General features: G+C 32.5%; 1 protein-coding gene and 2 long non-coding RNA genes across 3 annotated transcripts in view; all 3 read left to right on the top strand.

The window, feature by feature from the left end:
• Positions 1–27027, top strand: part of LOC127712301 (eukaryotic translation initiation factor 4H-like) — a 46457-nt gene that overhangs the window by 3330 nt on the left and 16100 nt on the right. The window contains exons 2-3 of the mRNA XM_052218674.1: positions 14249–14441; positions 15007–15055. Coding sequence (XP_052074634.1) covers positions 14249–14441; positions 15007–15055 — 242 coding nt within the window. The remainder of the gene's footprint in view (positions 1–14248; positions 14442–15006; positions 15056–27027) is intronic.
• Positions 1020–5309, top strand: LOC127712303 (uncharacterized). Its single transcript, XR_007987028.1, has 3 exons — positions 1020–2748; positions 3149–4133; positions 4531–5309. It is a non-coding gene; the product is annotated as an uncharacterized LOC127712303 (long non-coding RNA).
• LOC127712304 (uncharacterized) lies at positions 18462–26985 on the top strand. Its single transcript, XR_007987029.1, has 3 exons — positions 18462–20531; positions 20929–21325; positions 26719–26985. It is a non-coding gene; the product is annotated as an uncharacterized LOC127712304 (long non-coding RNA).

The following is a 27027-nucleotide window of genomic DNA, read 5'->3' as shown; positions in this document are numbered from 1 at the left end:
GTTTTTATACGACGGCAAAATAAAATTCAGAATGGAAATAAGGGGATATGTCAAAAATTTCATTCGAGTAATGCAATCATGTCGCCGAAGACACATTTGGTTTCCAGACAATAACTTAGTTTAAGTAAATGGATCTCCATGACAATGTATGAAATTGTACCAGAAGGTTCAACTTCAATACACAAAAGGAAGGTAAGAATTGATTTTGGGGGTTATCATATGGTACCAACAGTTTAGGAGTCAGTGGTCAAAAACAACATTTTTGGGTTGTTTTTTCCATAATTTTTTGTTTTTTTCTCTAAAAATTTACCATTTTTACATGGATTATTTCTCATTTATATATAAATACAACAAATACTGATATGGCAGGAGATACACACGAAACAGGGTGTGTAAATTATTTTATCGGTAATTTCCTTTGATGTGTACTTCTTGATAATGTCGACGTCAGTACATGTATCAGTGAACTGGTCATGATAAAGAAAATATATTGGGTCAGTTTGCAATTGACATGCGTGAGTGCACCGCTAAAGAATCTTCTTTCCCTTTAATTCACAAAATTGCACATGATTTTTTCGCAGAAACACACAATTTATTTCATGAATGAAACACTTGTCATTGTTTGAAATTTTTAGTAATAAAAAGTTAGTTTTGCCTTTTTGATCATTTCACTGATTGTGAGAAAATTTGAACAGAAAATGTACGATAAACCTGATAAAACTGCGTTATCTGCAGAATTATTGATAGCTTTCCTTACTATTCACAAGGACATATAACAAAGATATCGTCCATGCTATTCCGATCTGAGTTTTTATTCATACATAGTCTGGCATGGCTGGTGCTGTTCCAAGTTGTCTTCTCTCTCTGCATGTTTCTTGAGAAGTATTTGTTTGACCTGGTCAGTCACTATAAAGTGTTACAATTCATATTTAGACACAACACATGAATAGTGACCAAAAAGGTTCCGCTTTCACATGTATGACATGAGAGAATCTAGAAAAAAAATTAAATGTACACATAATTTTTATACGACCGCAAAAATTAAAAATTTTTTGGTCGTATATTGGTATGACGTTGGCGTCGTCGTCGTCCGGCGTCGTCGTCGTCGTCGTCGTCGTCGTCGTCGTCGTCGTCTGGCGTCGTCCGGCGTCGTCCGAAGACACATTGGTTTTCGCACTCTAACTTTAGTTTAAGTGAATGGATCTCCATGAAATTTTACCATAAGGTTCAATACCACAAAAGGAAGGTTGGGATTGATTTTGGGGGTTATGGTACCAACAGTTAAGGAATTAGGGGCCAAAAAGGGGCCAAAAATAAGCATTTTTGTAACTTCCAGACAATAACTTGTGTGTAAGTGTATGGATCTCTCTGACATTGTACCACAAGGTTCCATATCACAAAGGAAAGGCTGTAATTGATTTTGGGGGTAATTGCCTCAAAATTTTAGGAATTAGGGGCCAAAAAAGGGGCAAAAAACAAGCATTTTTCTAGTTTCATGACAATAACTTGTGTGTAAGTGTTTGGATATTTCTGAAATTGTACTACAAGGTTCCATATCACAAAGGGAAAGCTGGAATTGAGTTTGGGGGTAATTGCCCGAAACGTTTAGGAATTGGGGGCCAAAAAGGGGCCAAAAATAAGCATTTTTCTAGTTTCCAGACAATAACTTGTGTTCAAGTGTATGGATCTCTCTGAAATTGTACTGCAAGGTACCATACCACAAAGGGAAGGCTGGGATTGAGTTTGGGGGTGATGAATCATAAGGGGGTTCAAAAAATTTGGGGGGGGATTTTTTTTTTTTCTTTTTTTTTCTTTTTTTCCTTTTTTTTTTTCTTTTAAAATTTTCCATTTTAAGTTGGTTATTTCTGATTAATATTTAAAAGCAAATAATAATGATATGGTAGGAGATACACACCAAACAGGATGTGTAAATTATTATCTAATAAGTATTGTGCAATAGCAAGAAATTTTCAATTGCACAGTATTGCACAATAGCAAGAAATCTTCAATTGCACAGTATTGCGCAATAGCAAGAAATCTTCAATTGCACAGTATTGCGCAATAGCAAGAAATCTTCAATTGCACAGTATTGCGCAATAGCAAGAAATATCCAATAGCACAATATTGCGCAATAGCAAGAAATTGTCAATTGTACAGTATTGCACAATAGCAAGAAATATTCAATTGCACAGTATTGTGCAAAAGAAGATACTTCGTATAAATTGCTTATTTCTTGATCAATTTCAATGGGGTTTTATTCTTGAATTCTTGGGGTTCTTTAATATGCTGAATCTAACCGTGTATTAAGTTTTTGGATTTTGGGCCCCGTTTTTAAATTGGTCCACATTGAGGTCCAAAGGGTCCAAAATTTAACTTTGTTTGATTTCATCAAAAATTGAATTATTGGGGTTCTTTGATATGCTGAATCTAACCGTGTATTTAGATTCTTAATTTTTGGTTCCATTTTCAAATTGGTCTACATTAAGGTCCAAAGGGTCCAAAATTAAACTTAGTTTGATTTTAACAAAAATTGAATTTTTAGGGTTCTTTGATATGCTGAATCTAAACATGTATTTAGATTTTTGATTATGGGCCCAGTTTTCAAGTTGGTCCAAATCGGGGTCCAAAATTAAACTTTGTTTGATTTCAACAAAAATTGAATATATGGGGTTCTTTGATATGCTGAATCTAACCATGTATTTAGATTTTTGATTTTTGGGCCCTGTTATCAACTTTGTCCACATTGAGGTCAAAAGTGTCCAAAATTTAACTTTGTTTGATTTCATCAAAAATTGTATTATTGGGGTTCTTTGATATGCTGAATCTAACCGTGTATTTTGATTCTTAATTTTTGGTTCCGTTTTCTTCAAATTGGTCTACATTAAGGTCCAAAGGGTCCAAAATTAAACTTAGTTTGATTGTAACAAAAATTGAATTTTTAGGGTTCTTTGATATGCTGAATCTAAACATGTATTTATATTTTTGATTATGGGCCCAGTTTTAAAGTTGGTCCAAATCGGGGTCCAAAATTAAACTTTGTTTGATTTCAACAAAAATTGAATATATGGGGTTCTTTGATATGCTGAATCTAACCATGTATTTTGATTTTTGATTTTTGGGCCCTGTTATCAACTTTGTCCACATTGAGGTCAAAAGGGTCCAAAATTTAACTTTGTTTGATTTCATCAAAAATTGAATTATTGGGGTTCTTTGATATGCCGAATCTAACCGTGTATTTAGATTCTTAATTTTTGGTTCCGTTTTCAAATTGGTCTACATTAAGGTCCAAAGGGTCCAAAATTAAACTTAGTTTGATTTTAACAAAAATTGAATTTTTAGGTTTCTTTGATATGCTGAATCTAAACATGTATTTAGATTTTTGATTATGGGCCCAGTTTTCAAGTTGGTCCAAATCGGGGTCCAAAATTAAACTTTGTTTGATTTCAACAAAAATTGAATATATGGGGTTCTTTGATATGCTGAATCTAACCATGTATTTAGATTTTTGATTTTTGGGCCCTGTTATCAACTTTGTCCACATTGAGGTCAAAAGGGTCCAAAATTTAACTTTGTTTGATTTCATCAAAAATTGAATTATTGGGGTTCTTTGATATGCTGAATCTAACCGTGTATTTTTATTCTTAATTTTTGGTTCCGTTTTCAAATTGGTCTACATTAAGGTCCAAAGGGTCCAAAATAAAACTTAGTTTGATTTTAACAAAAATTAAATTTTTAGGGTTCTTTGATATGCTGAATCTAAACATTTATTTAGATTTTTGATTATGGGCCCAGTTTTCAAGTTGGTCCAAATCGGGGTCCAAAATTAAACTTTGTTTGATTTCAACAAAAATTGAATATATGGGGTTCTTTGATATGCTGAATCTAACCATGTATTTAGATTTTTGATTTTTGGGCCCTGTTATCAACTTTGTCCACATTGAGGTCAAAAGGGTCCAAAATTTAACTTTGTTTGATTTCATCAAAAATTGAATTATTGGGGTTCTTTGATATGCCGAATCTAACCGTGTATTTAGATTCTTAATTTTTGGTTCCGTTTTCAAATTGGTCTACATTAAGGTCCAAAGGGTCCAAAATTAAACTTAGTTTGATTTTAACAAAAATTGAATTTTTAGGTTTCTTTGATATGCTGAATCTAAACATGTATTTAGATTTTTGATTATGGGCCCAGTTTTCAAGTTGGTCCAAATCGGGGTCCAAAATTAAACTTTGTTTGATTTCAACAAAAATTGAATATATGGGGTTCTTTGATATGCTGAATCTAACCATGTATTTAGATTTTTGATTTTTGGGCCCTGTTATCAACTTTGTCCACATTGAGGTCAAAAGGGTCCAAAATTTAACTTTGTTTGATTTCATCAAAAATTGAATTATTGGGGTTCTTTGATATGCTGAATCTAACCGTGTATTTTTATTCTTAATTTTTGGTTCCGTTTTCAAATTGGTCTACATTAAGGTCCAAAGGGTCCAAAATAAAACTTAGTTTGATTTTAACAAAAATTAAATTTTTAGGGTTCTTTGATATGCTGAATCTAAACATTTATTTAGATTTTTGATTATGGGCCCAGTTTTCAAGTTGGTCCAAATCGGGGTCCAAAATTAAACTTTGTTTGATTTCAACAAAAATTGAATATATGGGGTTCTTTGATATGCTGAATCTAACCATGTATTTAGATTTTTGATTTTTGGGCCCTGTTATCAACTTTGTCCACATTGAGGTCAAAAGGGTCCAAAATTTAACTTTGTTTGATTTCATCAAAAATTGAATTATTGGGGTTCTTTGATATGCCGAATCTAACCGTGTATTTAGATTCTTAATTTTTGGTTCCGTTTTCAAATTGGTCTACATTAAGGTCCAAAGGGTCCAAAATTAAACTTAGTTTGATTTTAACAAAAATTGAATTTTTAGGGTTCTTTGATATGCTGAATCTAAACATGTATTTAGATTTTTGATTATGGGCCCAGTTTTCAAGTTGGTCCAAATCGGGGTCCAAAATTAAACTTTGTTTGATTTCATAAAAAATTGAATTCTTGGGGTTCTTTGATATGCTGAATCTAACCATGTATTTAGATTTTGGATATTGGAACATAATAGGTGAATGTCCAATTTAAAATTTTTAAGTTCTTAGACCACATTCATTCTGTGTCAGAAACCTATGCTGTGTCAAATATTTAATCACAATCCAAATTCAGAGCTGTATCAAGCTTGAATGTTATGTCCATACTTGCCCCAACTGTTCAGGGTTCGACCTCTGCGGTCGTATCAAGCTGCGCCCTGCGGAGCATTTTATTCAACATTTTTGTGGGACTATCATATAAAATTAATGAGATATGTAGTTGGAGACTGCTGCTGAATAGAAATGTTCGGGTTCACCTGATCCCTTTAAATTAGTTCATATTAAAGTTTGAAGGGTCCAAAATTAAAATATATTTGATTTCAACTGACAAAAAATTTTTGGTGTTTTTTTATATGCTAATCTACATCTGCGGTTGTATTAGGCTGTGCTTGGCGAAGCATTTTATTGCTTTTTTGTTTGTACTTTATTTTATTTTGGTCATGAAAATTAACTTGCAGTTGTGAAGTTGCTTACATTTTTAAAAGATGATAATTAGATAACTTCGCATGGTGACAACACTGATGTTTTCGTAGATTTACTTTTTCCCGGGAATGATTCATCTGTTGATATATTCTCATAGTAAACGATTTGTGTATATTTAAATATATCAACCGATGTTGAAAGACATATATAATGTCAAATCATAACAATACAAATTGTTTAGTCTCAAAGAAAACGTGTAAGATTTCCGCAGTTATTTCTGATGAATAGGTGCAAATTGGGTACTCGGTGCATTTTGGGAACTGTGACGTTATAGCCATAAGTGTTTATTGCTTTAATAGGTTGAAATGTGCACCCGATAAAAGTATTCAGTAGAGGGAAAATGTTTTGATCAGGTTTAAACTGATGCATAAAATATACAGGCGACTGCGGGAGGCAATTATTTCAAGCATCCAAATAATGTGTCGGCAGCTTGAATTTCAAAGGATTCCAAGTAACATGCTCTTGACCTATCAAAAGTCAGGGTATTATCATGGGTTATCATAACTCCATCTTCCCATCAAATCCTATTTTGGACAATATGGGTGCATACAATATATATGTACCTATAAATGTATCACTCAGACTCAAGTCTCCTTTTACAGCTGTTTTATGATTAAACTTAGAGAGTGAAAAAAAAAGTCTCCATCTCCTGGGACTGTTTAAGGTAGCTATGTGTCATAATTAATGACAAGATTTGTTGAGAGTTTGTCAAAGGAAGTACAGTCTAAGATAGTGAAATTGAATATATTTTTTTTAATTTTGTTTAAAACTTTTGTTAAGTTTTGAATTTCACCTGCATTTGTCTGTGAGCTACAGGAATAACCGTGATCACATTCAACAGTAAAACCAACTTCATTATCACTGTAACTTGATATGGGAAATTCTGTAGCAGATAAATTATGGTCAACCAGAGGCAGAGCACCGGATTTTACTACCTCTGGCTACGTTTCTCCCGAAATTTATTGCTTGCAGAGGGTTTTTCTATGTTCCCATGGCTGGACGGAACTTTTACGCTACAAATGTTATCATAAATTATGATATTGTAACTTTTAAATGAAGTACCTGTGGTTATTTAGGAAATTTGTCACTGATAATGGAAAGATGCAGCAGACGATGAAACATGGCGTAAGATGTTGTTTTCCAAACTTCGGTTATTTCCGTTGTACAATTAAATTTAAATAAACTACACAAGTTACTAAAATTTCTAAATTCTTGTTTTTGTAAACAAATAAAACTTCATGTCGTATTTAACATCGATTTTTTTCCGTTTTGTCCCGTTTTTTCAAGATCGCGATTAAACGAGAATCTGGCAGCCATTAAAAATATAAGGGTTAAACTAATGTCCTGACAATGTCATAACGGATATTCCAATGCTAATTTCGTTTTCATTATTTGAAGAATTGACTTTATATTTAAAGCCAAGCAAGAATACAATATTTATTTAATAAATATAACGAAAAAAATAGAAACAAATATTTTTTAGAGTTAGATAACTTGACTTGATCAACTTAGAAATTTAAAAAAAAAAAATTGTACGAGATTTAACGAGAGTGACGAAACTTTTTAGATTGATCATGTAGAGAGAGTTATCGTTCTTTATTCCAATTCGATGCTTCTACCATAAGTGCCAGCTAAAGCTGGCATACTAAACCTCTAACGGGAGGGATTGTGCTTGATTTTCATATGATGAAGACATAATCTTTCAATCAGTTTAATTGAGGTTTGGAGCTGGCATGTCAGTAACTGCTAGTAGTCCTAGTCCTTTGTTGATTTATGTATCATTGTCATTTTGCTTAGTTTCTTTTGTTACCTATTCTGACATCGGACTCGGACTTCTGCTAAACTGAGTTTTACTGTGCGTATTGCTAAGCGTTTCTTTTTTCTACGTTGACTAGAGGTATAGGGGGAGGGTTGAGATCTCACAAAACATGTTTAACCCCGCCGCATTTTTGTGCCTGTCCAAAGTCAGGAGCCTCTGGCCTTTGTTAGTCTTGTATGTTTTTTAATTTTAGTTCATTTATATGTTTTGGAGTTTAGTGTGACGTCCATTTTCACTGAACTAGCACACAGTTTTATTTAGGGGCCAGCTGAGGACCACCTCCGGATGCAGGATTTTCTCTCTACATTGAAGACCCATTGGTGGCCTTCGGCTCTTGTCTGCTCTTTGGTCGGGTTGTTGTCTCTTTGACATATTCCCCATTTCCATTCTCAATTTTACGGTAAGAAAATCTTTGTTTTGTTTTATCTACATTCAGTGTACATTTCTCAACATCTGAAATTCCTGCTCCCAAATAATTTTTTCCTATTTATAAGACAACTTTTATATTCTAATAAGAATAATAAACTTTTACATGCGCAAATAGTTGTGAATGTCAACACCAACTTTCAATTTCGATACAGTTGTCGAGCCATTTTCATGTTTTATCTGAATGAAAGCTAATACAGGGCAAAAGTAATAGTTACCAATCATAAACCTACTTGTGATAACTCATTCCATGAAACATTTTGGGTAATAAACAAGTGTGGAAAAGCTCAGTGTTCTCCCCAGGCCGTTTTAGCGTAGCGGCACTGAGACGCTATATTTTTTTCCCGTGATGCTATAATAATTTCCGCGACGCTATAATTATTTTGAGGATGCTATTTTTCTAGTCTCTATATCGCAAAACCATGTCCTAAATTTTGAACTTTCATCTAATTACCGCTTGTGATCATAAAAACTATATCACCTTTAATTGTAATCCCTTCAAGTCCGACAATAGAGGCAATTAAGAGTGATTAAATAGGTGTTAATTGCCCTTTGGGTGATAACTGAATGGATACGAATACCCCAAGCTGACACTTGTGACATGACTAATACCACGTGGTCCAATCGCAAATTTCAACATGGAGAAAATTTAATCAGAAAATCGAAAAAATTCGAAATCTACGTTTGCATAATCCAAATTCAAAGATACAAACGATTTCTCTCTTTAGAAAAGAGGTTAGGTCGTATATTTTTACAACTTTTAAAAAATTACTTTCTTTCATTTCCGGTATCTAGTTAATCGAGAGCGTACATGCCGTATATTTAACATTTTGATTTTGAGTTAAATAAGTTTGATACTACTTTAGAAAGAGATCATAATTGGCTTTAGTTATTGTTTCATGTCATCCATTTAATGCATTAAAAGCGTCATACGCATTCCCAATCTCTTGTCAAACATTGTTTATTTTCGTAAGTTTTTCTTCCGCCGCCATTGAAATATTTGTGTAAACTACGGATCGGAACCGAACCAGATATGACAAAATTCCGTATTTTTCCGATAATTACTACAGATGCACACATGGCACAGTAGACAGAAAAAATGATTACAAAAGAATAAACTACGCTTTCCAAACGCATTAACAGACTATTTATTAGATATCTTTGCTAAATGTAATCTTTTTGAAAATGCATTGTTTTAATATACTGACTAAAGTAGCTTAACTTTGTTAAAAATATATATCATTTTGATATAAAGAAACAACTGGGACTAATTCATTGAGTACCATGAAACAATGAATTTCATAGACATGATAAAGAAAAAAGTTTTTTAATTGAAATTTTATTGCTATATGATACTTTCTCTTCCCTTTTTATATAAAAAACAGTTCTTTTTTTTGCTAGATATTTAGTATTGTATATACATGTTGCACTATAATAAACCATTCATTCATTCATTCATTTTTCATTCATTTAGTTGAGTAGGTAGGGTAACTGGAACCACACATATATTTTAATTTGGCCCAAGAGGAAAAAAATAATTTTGTAACAATAAATGAATATAGAAAACATAAACTGAAACAACTGTTATCATGGTTATAGTTTAATTGTATTCTCAGTTATGAATTGAACAATATGTATAGATTATTACATGGCATTTTTCATATCAGACCCTTTATCGGCCCTAGGTCATGATATCAGTCCAAGAGCCGCAGGCTCGAGGGCTGATATCATGAACGAGGGCCGATAAAGGGTCTGATATGATAAATGACATGTAATTATCTTTTTATCATATACTTCAACAGAAGAAATACAGACAAGAACTATTAATTAAAATTTTGTCTTTCCATGAATTTTTAGATAATAATTTACAGACAACCAAATACAAATGTCTTAACTTTTATTGTTTTTATTGATATTACAAGCATTTTATTTATCTTGTCACAACAATTAACATGTTCTTAGTTTGAAATTTGCTCCTCAACCATTTTGTGAAAAGTCTTAAATCACTTGCGGTTTTCCGCACTGTGTTGTCGTTTTCGAACAAATTTCCGGAAATGCACGAAGTTGCATGTGATAAACGTCATGGAAATTAACGGAAAGGCATGTGATAACATTCCGGAAGCAGTCAATAAAGGTTCCTTTATCAGCCCGCTGAGGAAATTCTTAGGAATCTGGTCAATAAACCTAGTAATCCTTTCATAGCCTTTAAATATTTTTAAATGTTATTGAACAGTAAAATTTTAGTAATATTTTATACAAGTATATGATAAAAACATATATAACATAAAGGAAATAGAGCATCGCCGCGACGCGTCAAATGACATTGAAAAATATAGTTTATTTTTTTATGCCAAATGTGATGCTATCCAAAATTTCTGGGGAGAACACTGAAGCTATATACCGTACATTTACTTAACTATGCACCATACAGAAGGATTTATTTGGTCAGCTTTACACCGTACTCAACGCTTCTTTTCGGAATAAAATATCGAAAAATAACATGTATGAAAGATTTCAATGCCAATTATTGAAACAGCTATACTTATTACGCACACACAGTGGCCTTCTATCAGAAAAAGAGTTGCAATGAATATAGAATCATATCGGATGAGACAAGCGCCAACTTCTTTCACAAGTATTTGCACATGTTTTTCATGCATTGAGTAAGCATTCTTGTTTTGGTAAAATAATGAGATTTCTCTTATCATCAACCTATGACCAAATCATTTCTTAAAACAACAATTATGTTTAGATTGAAGTACACATTGATATTAAGTAAACAAAAGAAAGATTTTCTTACCGTGTCAGGTCAAAAACGATCTCGCCTTCTTGGTTAGTACCTATATCTGCTGTACCGATGATACACGGTGTGTAAGTCTACTTAAGTTCCAATGTGGCACATCAGTCTTCAAAATAAGACGGTCAGGTCCAATGCCTGAAAGCATTAAAATTGGTCATTGGCTTATATGGGGACAAAGTCCCCAATTTCAGTTAGAAAATCAATAAAATGAAAAAAAATCAATCTACTAATGAACTAATTCTACTGTTCGCGATCAAAATTTCACTGTTCGGGGGTGTTGAAATTAGTGGGGGTCATTAAAATAATGATACTGACAGAAGTGATTTTTTGGAAGGAAATTGAGGTATGAAACTTGAACAAGTGATTTTTATGTCATTATCCTAGATTTAGTACAAGGTCATCACCTGACATGATGACCCGGTCATCCTATCAACACAGATGTTGGTTCTGATGATTTTAGCAACATAATTAGTTCCTGGATCATTAGTATTCTATATTTAAAGCTACAATAAAATTAAATCACTTAGTCTAGTGATTAATTTGTACTACTTAAATAGGTGATTATTAAAGAAAGACAACTCTTACTTCCAACCTTTATGTACATAATGTTACTTGAATCAGTGATTTAGAAAATCACTCATTTAAGTAAGTCCCCTGACTGTTGAGTAAAATATAGGAAAGAGCATCATATTATTTTCCGCAAATTTGTTGCTTTTGATTACGGAAAAAAACTGCCAGTAAACAATTAAAAATAAATTCCTTACATTTTAAAATGAGTGGAGCTTGATCAACATAAGATTTTATAGCTAACAAAATGTGTTCTCTTGGGAAACTTACCTGATCAATCAACATCTTATTTCAGTATCTGATAAGAATAACAATCCGACTTGGTATCTTCTTCGTTTAAAGATATAAATTATAATAATTTTATTTTCATAATTCTTTGATACGAATAAAAATGTTACCTGATGATAGCGGTTCTTTGTTTACATTGAAAATGACGTCACAACTAAAATCCCTAACAACAGGACCAACATGGGGAACCATTTCCATATTTCTTTTTCATCAGATTCTGAAGTTAAAATATGCTTGAATTCCAAAAATAATTTATATGGACTTCGTCCTCTTTCACAGGTAACACCTGCCTCATATTACAATGGTGGACTGGTGAAGTTTATAAACATTATTTATAGATGCATTTTGTATATTTTTCATCTTTTCCGATTGGATTAGATGAATTAAGTAGAAATCCAAGTGAAAAAGTGCATTTTTATCAGTGCAATTTTTTGTTCTTATGAACACTACTTGTTCATGATTAAGTGCCAGTTGTTTGAAATAAAATTGACTATGCCCATTGAATTTGTAATCTGGTCGTATGTTATTTCAAAAGAACAACTGTTTATGCCAACGTTTAGAGATCATAGTATTTTTTTTTCAAACTCTTTTAACGTAATCAAAAGATTCTGATTTTTGACAAAATAATGTTTCACTTCATTATAATGGCCTTAAGTTAAGATCCATTTATTACGTTATAAATGTCATATTCCTTTCAGACTCGCTCATGAAAGATTGTTAATTTTTGTTAATTTTCCTTCTTCTGCCAGTGAAAAATTGATAGGAACTACAAATCAGATGCTAATCCCAGACCAACTATGACCGAAATCCTTATTTTAATGATATAAACCACAGAATAATGAGCTAAAAGTGATTAATAGACATTTTGTTAGATCCCCTAAGTTACAAGTATATATTTTAAATTAATGCAACATAATTTTTTCAATTTATTGATTTAATTTTAAAGCCTTAAGTTTGTTAAATTTATACATTTTGTAATAGACTAAAACCAATGAATACCATAAATAGAATAGTTTTCTTTATTTAACAAATTGATAAACATGATAAATGATAATTTGTTTTCCTTTTCAATTTTTTTTTCTGTAGATATGCAACAGTATATATACTAGATATTTTTTAGTTGGTACATATTTTTTGTTAGTTTCTGACAAGTGAATACATATACAAGTAAATGCATGCATGTAACTAAACATGTCAATTGAGGACATAAACTGAGACAACTGTTACTGAAATGGTATTCTCAGACATGAAATAAAATTGAATTTGAACAATACAAGAAGGAATTTAAAAAAAAATAGGATACAAATGGTAAGATAAAAACCAAACATTATAGCGCAATGAACAAACAAGCACGCCTCTTTTAAGTATCACTGCTTCTGCTTATCAGTTTCAAAAAAAGAACTCATTTCTCCTTATGATACTGAGGTAGTTAAAATCAATTGTCAATAGTCTTTTCTGTATTTGATTAATATAGTCTCCTGTCCTCTGTACTTGGTGTACATTCTTTTATATAAGGATGAAAACTAGTAAAAATCACAAAATCATTGAATTGGGGCAGCTGGTTTTTATATGCCAGTCAAATTTTTGACGGGACGTATTATGGTATACAAGTGTCTGTCTGTCCGTCTGTCTGTCCGGCGTAAACATGTCGCACCGTAACTTGAGAATGACTTATCCAAATTTCATGAAACTTAAAATAGTTGTTTCTTATGATGGTCAAACGATCTGTATACTTTTTGGTGAAAATAAGATTAAAACTTTTTGAGTTACGGGACTTAGTAACTAAAACAGGTGTGTGTTTTTTTTTCACATGTCGCGCCGTATCTCAAAAACAATTTATGACTATTGCTTAAAACTTTACACACTTCTTAGTTATATTAATCTTAAGATCTGTATACTTTTTGGTGATGATTCAAAATTTTATTTTAGAGATATTGAGTATTTTGTTAAAAAAGGGAGAGGGTTTTTTCACATGTCGTGCCGTATCTCAAAAACAGTTTATGATTATTGCTTAAAACTTTACACACTTCTTAGTTATATTAACCTTAAGATCTGTATACTTTTTAGTGATGATTCAAAATTTTATTTTTGAGTTATTGAGTATTTTGTAAAAAAAGGGGGAGGGGTTTTTCACATGTCGCGCCGTATCTCAAAAACAGTTTATGATTATTGCATAAAATTTAACACACTTCTTAGTTATATTAATCTTAAGATCTGTATACTTTTTGGTTTTGATTCAAAATTTTATTTTTGAGATATTGATTTTTTTTTTTAAAAGGGGGGTTTTCACATGTCGCGCCGTATCTCAAAAACGATTTATGATTATTGCTTAAAATTTTGCACACTTCTTAGTTATATTAATCTAAAGATCTGTATCATTTTTGGTTTTGATTCAAAATTTTATTTTAGAGATATTGAGTTTTTTGTAAAAAAAAAAGGGGGTTTTCGCATGTCACGCCGTATGTCAGAAACTATTTATGCTTATTGCATAAAAATTCACACACAAGACAACAGGCGTATCATGCGCTCATGGCGCAGCTGTTTATTGAGCTTTATCACGCTTTAAATGTTAATTAATTTTGTTTCTGTCCCGAATGTGCACCAAACATTTGCCACTGAACTGTGAACATTAAATCAATAAACACATTTCAAAGCATTGTTTCTGCATTTAAATTTAAATCCATACAGGCCCAATCATTTAATACTCACATTGTATGCTATCTTTTTTAGGGGTGATAATTACGACAACTACAATAGTCGAGGAGGTGGTCAAAACAGAGGATATAGAGGTGGTGGGGGAGGGGGTAGAGGTGGAGGTGGACAGAAGCCTCTACCCACTGAACCCCCTTTCACAGCATATGTTGGTAATCTACCCAATGGTTTAGTGCAGGGAGATTTAGAATTAATATTTAAAGATTTACGAGTAAGTATGAATTTTTAATGAATATATACTGATAGTGATATATGCCTGCAATGAAAAGTCTAAAAATTCACGTCAAAAAAGAAATTGCTTATTTTTTTGGCATTTTTATACGCTTCCAGACAGTTATCATGTACAAGTTCTTTTGATGTTTCAAAGAAAGTCTTCTGTTATTTATGTACATAAATCATAAAAATGATAGGTCAAGGTACTAGGTTGTCTAGTTAGAAAAACTTGCTTTCCTGTCAGTTTATTCACTTTCTGAAACAATGTCTACTTCTAGTTGTCCACGTGTTTACAACAGCCGCTTTTGACATCAGTATTTTTGAGATTTTGATCAAGTTGATGTAACTGCACATTTTCAATTAGAAATTAAGAAATTCAAGACATAGACATTAATTTCTTAAGAAAAGTAATGAAAGCATTGACTGTGTTGGCTGGTCATCTAAAATGTTTCATTGGCAATCATCATTTTATAATTTATAATTATTTTCATTTTGATGTTGAAACAATGAACTGAAATATCATCAATGAATATGAAACATGTTATTATTTGATTATATTACAGGTTAGAAGTGTACGGCTTGTCAGAGACAGAGATACAGATAAATTTAAAGGTACGATATACTTTTAGATTGAACCATTAATATTCTTCCAACAAGGAAAGGATCACACCCAGATTTGAATACAGAACTGATTAGCAGAAAATGTTGTACAAGCATTTAAATATATATATACAATCAAGGGGATTTCTTAATACCTTATTCAACAAAAACTCTGGTGACCAGCTGGAAAAAATTCAATACTGGACAAACATGTGTTAGAAAATACATTGTGATGATAATAGGCCAAATTGGGCTTTATGGACAAGTTCCTTATTTTAATAGAGACTATTTTTGGAAAAGATGAACATTTAAATTGAAGAGCCCTGAAGAGCTAAGTAAAAATGAAAGTGCAAATGGGGCATCTGTGTACTATGGACACATTCTTTTTTATTATTGTGAAAATTTACGACGGGATAGGTTTTGCAAAAATGAAAACTTTCATTTAAAATTTGGTAACATTATATACAGTCAGAGCTCAGACATAAATAAGTCTAAATCTGCTTTTGACTCGTAGAGGTCTAAATTAGAAGGTTTCAAGATTTGTCTCCCTTTAATTTAAGACAAATTATGACTTCAATAAGTCAATTAGTGTTATGCAAGAAATATTTGACCTAAATTAAAGAGTTGCAAATATTGACTCCTACAAGTCAATAAGTTACCAAAATTGGCCAACTTCAAGACCCAAGCATATTTATAAAAAGGTCATGCATCTACATGAAATTATAACAACATTGAAAGACAATGCTTTGTCTTCTAAGGAAAAATATGCATGAGAGTCTAAAAAATCGGAGATAATGTTTATTTACTTTACAATGCAACCATCTGTAATCACACAAAATGAAGAAAATAATCTATCCTAAGTAAAAATGTTCAATTAGATAATTAAATATAGATAGCTTAGGTCATTGTGAACTCTCACACAGGTTAATGATGTCATAGGTGGTGCACTTTGGCCACTAATTAAAATTAGTATTTTTATACGACCGCAAAAAAGTTTTGAGGTCGTATATTGGTATGACGTTGGCGTCATCTCCGGCTCCGTCGTCGTCCGAAGACACATTGGTTTTCGCACTCTTACTTTAGTTTAAGTGAATGGATCTCTATGAAATTTTACCATAAGGTTCAATACCACAAAAGGAAGGTTGGGATTGATTTTGGGGGTTATGGTACCAACAGTTAAGGAATAAGGGGCCAAAAATAAGCATTTTTGTAACTTCCAGACATAACTTGTGTTAGTGTATGGATCTCTCTGACATTGTACCACAAGGTTCCATATCACAAAGGGAATGCTGGGATTGATTTGGGGGGTAATTGCCATCAAATTTTTAGGAATGAGGGGCCAAAAACAAGCATTTTTCTAGTTTCATGACAATAACTTGTTTGTAAGTGTATGGATCTTTATGGAATTGTACTACAAGGTTCCATATCACAAAGGGAAAGCTGGAATTGAGTTTGGGGGTAATTGCCAAAAACGTTAAGGAATAAGGGGCCAAAATAAGCATTTTTCTAGTTTCCAGACAATAACTTGTGTTCAAGTGTATGGATCTCTCTGACATTGTACCACAAGGTTCCATATCACAAAGGGAATGCTGGAATTGATTTTGGGGGTAATTGCCATCAAATTTTTAGGAATTAAGGGCCAAAAAGGGGCAAAAAACAAGCATTTTTCTAGTTTCAGGACAAAAACTTGTGTGTAAGTGTATGGATCTTTTTGAAATTGTACTACAAGGTTCCATATCTCAAAGGGAAAGCTGGGTTTGAGTTTGGGGGTAATTGCCTTAAACATTTAGGAATTTGGGGCCAAAAAACAAGCATTTTTCTAGTTTCCAGACAATAACTTGTGTTCAAGTGTATGGATCTCTCTGAAATTGTACTGCAAGGTACCATACCACAAAGGGAAGGCTGGGATTAAGTTTGGGGGTGATGAATCATAAGGGGGTTCAAAAAATTTGGGGGGGGTTTCCTTTTTTTTCTTTAAAATTTTCCATTTTAAATTGGTTATTTCTGATTTATATATAAAAGCAAATAATAATGATATGGTTTGAATAGGAAAATTAAAATTTTTTAAATTCTTAGACCACATTCATTCTGTGTCAGAAACCTATGCTGTGTCAAATATTAAATTACAATCCAAATTCAGTGCTGTATCAAGCTTGAATGTTGTGTCCATACTTGCCCCAACTGTTCAGGGTTCAACCTCTGAGGTCGTATCAAGCTGCGCCTAGCCAAGCATTTTATTATAAACATAAATAGACCTAAACAAGTCTGTCATTTTCTGACTTAAAGGGGCACTAGCTACGAGATATATAAAAAATCTAAAATATGATTTTTTTTGTTCAATCATTAATGAAAGTGAAATAGTGAAATAATTATTCGCTTTTAGCAGCCAGTATAGTTCAATTTTTATACGACTGCAAAAAAATTTTTGTGGTCGTATATTGGTATGACGTTGGCGGCGTCGTCCGAAGACGCATTGGTTTTCGCACTCTAACTTTAGTTTAAGTGAATGGATCTCTATGAAATTTTACCATAAGGTTCAATACAACAAAAGGAAGGTGGGGATTGATTTTGGGGGTTATGGTACCAACAGTTAAGGAAAAAGGGGCCAAAAATAAGCATTTTCTAGTTTCCAGACAATAACTGTGGAACGGTGTATGGATCTCTCTGGAATTATACTACAAGTTTCCATACGACAAAGGGATGGTTAGGATTTGCTTTGAGGGGTTATGGCTCAAACCGTTTAAGAATTAGGGGCAAAAAAGGGGGAAAAACAAGGTTGTCCTGGTTAATGGACAAATACTTTAGTACAAAACATAATTTAAAGCAGTGTAAGGGAGATAAATCAAATACATCATTGAAATTATCTCCCTTACACTGCTTTTAAATCATGTATAAAGTAATGGTTAATGACCAATTAAGATAATTTAAAACAGTGTAAGGGAGGTAATCCAAATACAACGTTTTGGTTACTTCCCTTACACTGCTTTTAAATTATGTTTAAAGAAATGCATATTTATAAAGGAAGACCAGTAAAAATATCTGCAAATGTTGCATCTTTTTTTTTTACAAAAAAATCCATATGAAAGATTTGACACTATATTTTAAATTCTATTATAAAATAGATTAAGTTAGCACTATGGTAAATTTAAATGGGTAATTATGGTTTGGGGGAAAAAATGGGGGGGGGGGGGGGTGGGTGGGGGTAAAAAGAAATTGTGGGGGTCAATTTTTTCTCATTTCAGATTTCAGAAATTAAAAAGAATTATTCTTCAAATATTATTTTTTTTTCAAATTTCAAATATTGAAAAATTTCAAGAAGTAATCTTTAATTGCACAGTATGGCGCATTAGATTTGTAAAATCTTTGACCACATTTATTTATTTGTTATGCCAAATCTAACGATGTATTTAGATTTTTATACGACCGCAAAAAATTTTTTGTGGTCGTATATTGGTATGACGTTGGCGTCGTCGTCGTCATCGTCGTCCGGCGTCGTCTGGCGTCGTCCGAAGACACATTGGTTTTCGCACTCTAACTTTAGTTTAAGTGAATGGATCTTTATGAAATTTTACCACAAGGTTCAATACCACAAAAGGAAGGTTGGGATTGATTTTGGGGGTTATGGTAATAACAGTAAAGGAATTAGGGGCCAAAAAGGGGCCAAAAATAAGCATTTTTGTAACTTCCAGACATAACTTGTGTGTTAGTGTATGGATCTCTCTGACATTGTACCACAAGGTTCCATATCACTAAAGGAATGCTGGGATTGATTTTGGGGGTAATTGCCTCCAAATTTTAGGAATTAGGGGCCAAAAAAGGGGCAAAAAACAAGCATTTTTCTAGTTTCATGACAATAACTTGTGTGTAAGTGTATGGATCTTTCTGAAATTGTACTACAAGGTTCCATATCACAAAGGGAAAGCTGGGTTTGAGTTTGGGGGTAATTGCCCTAAACGTTTAGGAATTTGGGGCCAAAAAGGGGCCAAAAAACACATTTTTTTCTAGTTTCCAGACAATAACTTGTGTTCAAGTGTATGGATCTCTCTGAAATTGTACTGCAAGGTACCATACCACAAAGGGAAGGCTGGGATTGAGTTTGGGGGTGATGAATCATAATGGGGGTTCAAAAAATTTTGGGGGGGGGATTTATTTTTTTTTCCTTTTTTTTCTTTTTTTCCTTTTTTGTTTCTTTTAAAATTTTCCATTTTAAGTTGGTTATTTCTGATTTATATTTAAAATCAAATAATAATGATATGGTAGGAGATACACACCAAACAGGATGTGTAAATTATTATATAATAAGTATTGTGCAATAGCAAGAAATTTTCAATTGCACAGTATTGCACAATAGCAAGAAATCTTCAATTGCACAGTATTGCGCAATAGCAAGAAATCTTCAATTGCACAGTATTGCGCAATAGCAAGAAATATCCAATAGCACAATATTGCGCAATAGCAAGAAATTGTCAATTGTACAGTATTGCGCAATAGCAAGAAATATTTAATAGCACAGGATTGTGCAAAAGAAGATACTTCCTATAAATTGCTTATTTCTTGACCAATTTCAATGGGGTTTTATTCTTGATTTCATGGGGTTTTATTCTTGATTTCATGGGGTTCTTTAATATGCTGAATCTAACCGTGTATTTAGTTTTTGGATTTTGGGCCCCGTTTTTAAATTGGTCCACATTGAGGTCCAAAGGGTCCAAAATTAAACTTTGTTTGATTTCATCAAAAATTGAATTATTGGGGTTCTTTGATATGCCGAATCTAACTGTGTATTTAGATTCTTAAATTTTGGTTCCGTTTTCAAATTGGTCTACATTAAGGTCCAAAGGGTCCAAAATTAAACTTAGTTTGATTTTAACAAAAATTGAATTCTTAGGGTTCTTTGATATGCTGAATCTAAACATGTATTTAGATTTTTGATTATGGGCCCAGTTTTCAAGTTGGTCCAAATCGGGGTCCAAAATTAAACTTTGTTTGATTTCAACAAAAATTGAATATATGGGGTTCTTTGATATGCTGAATCAAACCATGTATTTAGATTTTTGATTTTTGGGCCCCGTTATCAACTTTGTCCACATTGAGGTCAAAAGGGTCCAAAATTAAACTTTGTTTGATTTCATCAAAAATTGAATTATTGGGGTTCTTTGATATGCCGAATCTAACCGTGTATTTAGATTCTTAATTTTTGGTTCCGTTTTCAAATTGGTCTACATTAAGGTCCAAAGGGTCCAAAATTAAACTTAGTTTGATTTTAACAAAAATTGAATTCTTAGGGTTCTTTGATATGCTGAATCTAAACATGTATTTAGATTTTTGATTATGGGCCCAGTTTTCAAGTTGGTCCAAATCGGGGTCCAAAATTAAACTTTGTTTGATTTCAACAAAAATTGAATATATGGGGTTCTTTGATATGCTGAATCTAACCATGTATTTAGATTTTTGATTTTTGGGCCCCGTTATCAACTTTGTCCACATTGAGGTCAAAAGGGTCCAAAATTAAACTTTGTTTGATTTCATCAAAAATTGAATTATTGGGGTTCTTTGATATGCTGAATCTAACCGTTTATTTAGATTCTTAATTTTTGGTTCCGTTTTCAAATTGGTCTACATTAAGGTCCAAAGGGTCCAAAATTAAACTTAGTTTGATTTTAACAAAAATTGAATTCTTAGGGTTCTTTGATATGCTGAATCTAAACATGTATTTAGATTTTTGATTATGGGCCCAGTTTTCAAGTTGGTCCAAATCGGGGTCCAAAATTAAACTTTGTTTAATTTCAACAAAAATTGAATATATGGGGTTCTTTGATATGCTGAATCTAACCATGTATTTAGATTTTTGATTTTTGGGCCCCGTTATCAACTTTGTCATCATTGAGGTCAAAAGGGTCCAAAATTAAACTTTGTTTGATTTCATCAAAAATTGAATTATTGGGGTTCTTTGATATGCCGAATCTAACCGTGTATTTAGATTCTTAATTTTTGGTTCCGTTTTCAAATTGGTCTACATTAAGGTCCAAAGGGTCCAAAATTAAACTTAGTTTGATTTTAACAAAAATTGAATTCTTAGGGTTCTTTGATATGCTGAATCTAAACATGTATTTAGATTTTTGATTATGGGCCCAGTTTTCAAGTTGGTCCAAATCGGGGTCCAAAATTAAACTTTGTTTGATTTCAACAAAAATTGAATATATGGGGTTCTTTGATATGCTGAATCTAACCATGTATTTAGATTTTTGATTTTTGGGCCCCGTTATCAACTTTGTCCACATTGAGGTCAAAAGGGTCCAAAATTAAACTTTGTTTGATTGCATCAAAAATTGAATTCTTGGGGTTCTTTGATATGCTGAATCTAACCATGTATTTAGATTTTGGATATTGGACCATAATAGGTGAATGTCCAATTTAAAATTTTTAAGTTCTTAGACCACATTCAATCTGTGTTAGAAACCTATGCTGTGTCAAATATTTAATCACAATCCAAATCCAAAGCTGTATCAAGCTTGAATGTTGTGTCCATACTTCCCCCAACTGTTCAGGGTTCGACCTCTGCGGTCGTATCAAGCTGCGCCCTGCGGAGCATTTTATTAATTTTGGATCCAGTTTTCAAATTGGTCTACATTAAGGTCCAAAGGGTCCAAAATTAAAATTTGTTTGATTTTAACAAAAATTGAATATATGGGGTTCTTTGATATGCTGAATCTAAACATGTATTGAGATTTTTGATTTTTGGCCCAGTTTTCAAGTTGGTCCAAATTGGGGTCCAAAATTAAACTTTGTTTGATTTCAACAAAAATTGAATATATGGGGTTCTTTGATATGCTGAATCTAACCATGTATTTAGATTTTTATACGACCGCAAAAAAATTTTGAGGTCGTATATTGGTATGACGTTGGCGTCGTCGTCGTCGTCGTCGTCGTCGTCCAAATACACAATGGTTTTCGCACTCTAACTTTAGTTTAAGTGAATGGATCTCTATGAAATTTTACCATAAGGTTCAATACCACAATAGAAAGGTGGGGATTGATTTTGGGGGTTATGGTACCAACAAAGGAATTAGGGGCCAAAAAGGGGCCAAAAATAAGCATTTTTGTAACTTCCAGACATAACTTGTGTGTTAGCATATGGATCTCTTTGACATTGTACCACAAGATTCCATATCACAAAGGGTCAATGCTGGGATTGATTTTGGGGTTAATTGCCTCAAAATTTTAGGAATAAGGGGCCAAAAGGGGGCAAAAAACAAGCATTTTTCTAGTTTCATGACAATAACTTGTGTGTAAGTGTATGGATCTTTCTGAAATTTTACTACAAGGTTCCATTTCACAAAGGGAAAGCTGGAATTGAGTGTTGTGGTAATTGCCCAAAACGTTTAGTAATAAGGGGCCTAAAAAGGGGTTTAAAATAAGCATTTTTTAGTTTCTAGACAATAACTTGTGTTCAAGTGTATGGATCTCTCTAAAATTGTATTACAAGGTACCATACCACAAAGGCAAGGCTGTTATTGAGCTTGGTTTGGGTGGAAAGGGGGGTGGGGGTGATGAATCATAAGGGGGGCGGGGGTCAAAAAAGGGGTAATTTTTTTTTTTCCTTTTTTTTTTGTTTAAAATTTACATTTTAAGTTAGTTATTTTTTATCACGAAGAGAAAGTAGGAATTGAGCTTTGGGGTTAATTGCTCAAACATTTATGAATAAGGGGCCAAATATTGGTCAAAAATAAGGATTTTTTTAGTTTGCAACAAAAACTTGTGTTCAAGTGTATGGATCTCTGTGAAATTGTATTGCAATGTACCATACCACAAATTGAAGGTTGTGATTGAGGTGGGGGATGATGAATCAAAAGGGGGTTGAAAAAATGTGTGGGAGGTAGGATTTTTTTTTTTCCTTTTTTTTTCTTTAAAATTTTCCATTTAAAGATGGTTGTTTCAGATTTATATATGAAAGAAAATAATAATGATACGGTTATATATCATGAGGAATTGAAATTTAAAATTATGTATATTGGAAATTTAGGTTACATTGGAAAGTAATAATTGGCTTTGGGGGGGGGGGTTATGGCTCTAATGTTTAAGGAATAAGGGGAAAAAAGGTTAAAAAACAAGGGTTTCCATTTTAATAGACAAATAATTGAGTAAAGAACATTATTTAAAAGCAGTGTAAGGTTGGTAATTCAAACTCATTTAAATATCTCATCTACACTGCTTTTAAATTATGTAAATTGGAAATTTGCCAATAACTTTATTGTTAATAAATGCATTGGAAATTTGCCAACAATTTTAGTGTAATAAACTTCATTGGAAATTTGCCAATATAAAATTTTGCTGATGAAGGTTTTTTGTTTACCTTTAGCCTTGACTATGAAGTCATTTTCTATTTTTATAGCCTTATGATGTAGTTGAATTATTTAATACTTTTATGATGTGTTTAAATGGGGTTTTATCATGTTTATGGTTGCAAATTTATTGTTTTAGTATAATAAACTCCATTTAAAATTTGCCAATAAAAAAAATTTTTGTTTATTTTTAGCTATGATTATGATGTCATTTTCTATTTTACTTTTATGGTTGCAAAGAAATTTTTATTTTTAGATATTACTGTTAAATGATGCTGATTAAGGTTTTTGCTATGTTTAGCCATGACTATGATGTCATTTTCTATTTTAATATCTGTTATGATGTATTTAAATGGGCTTTTATGGTTACAAAGGAATTTTATTTTTAGATATTACTATAAAATGTTGCTGATGCTGATTAAGGATTTTGTTTATTTTTTGCCATGACTATGATGTCATTTTCTATTTTAATACCTTTATGATGTAATTTCCATTTTTAGATATTACTGTTAAATGATGCTGATTAAGGGTTTTTTGCTATGTTTAGCCATGACTATGATGTCATTTTCTATTTTAATATCTTTATGATGTATTTAAATGGGCTTTTATGGTTACAAAGGAATTTTATTTTTAGATATTACTTTAAATGTTGCTGATTAAGGATTTTTGTTTATTTTTAGCCATGACTATGATGTCACTTTCTATTTTAATACCTTTATGATGTATTTAAATGGGCTCCCATGTATTTAGATTTTTGATTATTTATACATGTTACCAAATTGGTCCACATTGAACAAAAACGGTCCAAATTTCAACTTTATTACATTACATCAAACATTGAATTCTACATATTCTTTGATATATTGAAATTAACAAACAATTTAGTTTATGGATATTCCACCATAATAGGTAAATTAAATTTTTTCCAGTTCTTACACCACATTCATCCTGTGTCAGAAACCTATGCTGTGTCAAATATTTAATGACAATCCAAAGTCATAGCTGTATCAAGCTTGAATTTTGTGTCCATACTTGCCCCAACTGTTCAGGGTTCGACCTCTGCGGTCGTATCAAGCTGGGCCCCAGCGAAGCATTTTATTTATTTGTGGACCCCGCTATCAAATTGGTTCATATTGAGGTTAAAAGGGTCCAAAATTAAACTTTGTTTGATTTCATCAAAAATTGAATTATTGGGGTTCTTTGATATGCCAAATCTAACCGTGTATTTAGATTTTTAATTTTGGGTCCCGTTTTTTAAATTGGTCTACATTAAGGTTCAAAGGGTCCAAAATTAAACTTAGTTTGATTTTAACAAAAATTGAATTCTTGGGGTTCTTTGATATACTGAATCTAAACATGTGTTTAGATTTTTGATTATGGGCCCAGTTTTCAAGTTGGTGTCCAAAATTAAACTTTGTTTGATTTCAACAAAAATTGAATATATGGGGTTCTTTGATATGCTGAATCTAAACATGTATTTAGATTTTAGATTTTTGGCCCAGTTTTCAAGTTGGTCCAAACTGGGGTCCAAAATTAAACTTTGTTTGATTTCAACAAAAATTGAATATATGGGGTTCTTTGATATGCTGAATCTTACCATGTATTTAGATTTTTTATTTGTGGGCCCGCTATCAAATTGGTTCATATTGAGGTCAAAAGGGTCCAAAATTAAACTTTGTTTGATTTCATCAAAAATTTAATTATTGGGGTTCTTTGATATGCCAAATCTAACCGTGTATTTAGATTTTTAATTTTGGGTCCCGTTTTTATACGACCGCAAAAAAAATTTTGTGGTCGTATATTGGTATGTCGTCGTCGTCCGGCGTCGTCGTCGTCGTCGTCGTCTGGCGTCGTCCGGCGTCGTCCGAAGACACATTGGTTTTCGCACTCTAACTTTAGTTTAAGTGAAAGGATCTCTATGAAATTTTACCACAAGGTTCAATACCACAAAAGGAAGGTTGGGATTGTTTATGGGGGTTATGGTACCAACAGTAAAGGAATTAGGGGCCAAAAAGGGGCCAAAAATAAGCATTTTTGTAACTTCCAGACATAACTTGTGTGTTAGTGTATGGATCTCTCTGACATTGTACCACAAGGTTCCATATCACAAAAGGAATGCTGGGATTGATTTTGGGGGTAATTGTCTCAAAATTTTAGGAATTAGGGGCCAAAAAAGGGGCAAAAAACAAGCATTTTTCTAGTTTCATAACAATAACTTGTGTGTAAGTGTATGGATCTTTCTGAAATTGTACTACAAGGTTCCATATCACCAAGGGAAAGCTGGAATTGAGTTTGGGGGTAATTGCCGAAACATTTAGGAATTGGGGGCCAAAAAGGGGCCAAAAATAAGCATTTTTCTAGTTTCCAGACAATAACTTGTGTTCAAGTGTATGGATCTCTCTGAAATTGTACTGCGAGGTACCATACCACAAAGGGAAGGCTGGGATTGATGATGGGGGTAATTGCCTCAATATTTTAGGAATTGGGGGCCAAAAAGGGGCAAAAAACAAGCATTTTTCTAGTTTCAGGACAATAACTTGTGTGTAAGTGTATGGATCTTTCTGAAATTGTACTACAAGGTTCCATATCACAAAGGGAAAGCTGGGTTTGAGTTTGGGGTTAATTGCCCTAATTGTTTAGGAATTTGGGGCCAAAAAGGGGCCAAAAAACACATTTTTCTAGTTTCCAGACAATAACTTGTGTTCAAGTGTATGGATCTCTCTGAAATTGTACTGCAAGGTACCATACCACAAAGGGAAGGCTGGGATTGAGTTTGGGGGTGATGAATCATAAGGGGGTTCAAATTTGGGGGGGGGGATTTTTTTTTTTTTCCTTTTTTTTCTTTTTTTTTTCTTTTAAAATTTTCCATTTTAAGTTGGTTATTTCTGATTTATATTTAAAAGCAAATAATAATGATATGGTAGGAGATACACACCAAACAGGATGTGTAAATTATTATATAATAAGTATTGTGCAATAGCAAGAAATTTTCAATTGCACGGTATTGCACAATAGCAAGAAATCTTCAATTGCACAGTATTGCGCAATAGCAAGAAATCTTCAATTGCACAGTATTGCACAATAGCAAGAAATATCCAATAGCACAATATTGCGCAATAGCAAGAAATTATCAATTGTACAGTATTGCGCAATAGCAAGAAATATTTAATTGCACAGTATTGTGCAAAAGAAGATACTTTGTATAAATTGCTTATTTCTTGACCAATTTCAATGGGGTTTTATTCTTGAATTCTTGGGGTTCTTTAATATGCTGAATCTAACCATGTATTTAGTTTTTGGATTTTGGGCCCCGTTTTTAAATTGGTCCACATTGAGGTCAAAAGGGTCCAAAATTAAACTTTGTTTGATTTCATCAAAAATTGAATTATTGGGGTTCTTTGATATGCCGAATCTAACCATGTATTTAAATTCTTAATTTTTGGTTCCATTTTCAAATTGGTCTACATTAAGGTTCAAAGGGTCCAAAATTAAACTTAGTTTGATTTTAACAGAAATTGAATTCTTAGGGTTCTTTGATATGCTGAATCTAAACATGTATTTAGATTTTTGATTATGGGCCCAGTTTTCAAGTTGGTCCAAATCGGGGTCCAAAATTAAACTTTGTTTGATTTCAACAAAAATTGA

This window comes from Mytilus californianus, unplaced genomic scaffold (genome assembly GCF_021869535.1).
Source record: "Mytilus californianus isolate M0D057914Y unplaced genomic scaffold, xbMytCali1.0.p SCAF_8, whole genome shotgun sequence".
Lineage (NCBI taxonomy): Eukaryota > Metazoa > Mollusca > Bivalvia > Mytilida > Mytilidae > Mytilus > Mytilus californianus.
Note: the sequence above shows the minus strand (reverse complement) of the source record. Positions and strands in the feature narration are given on the sequence as shown.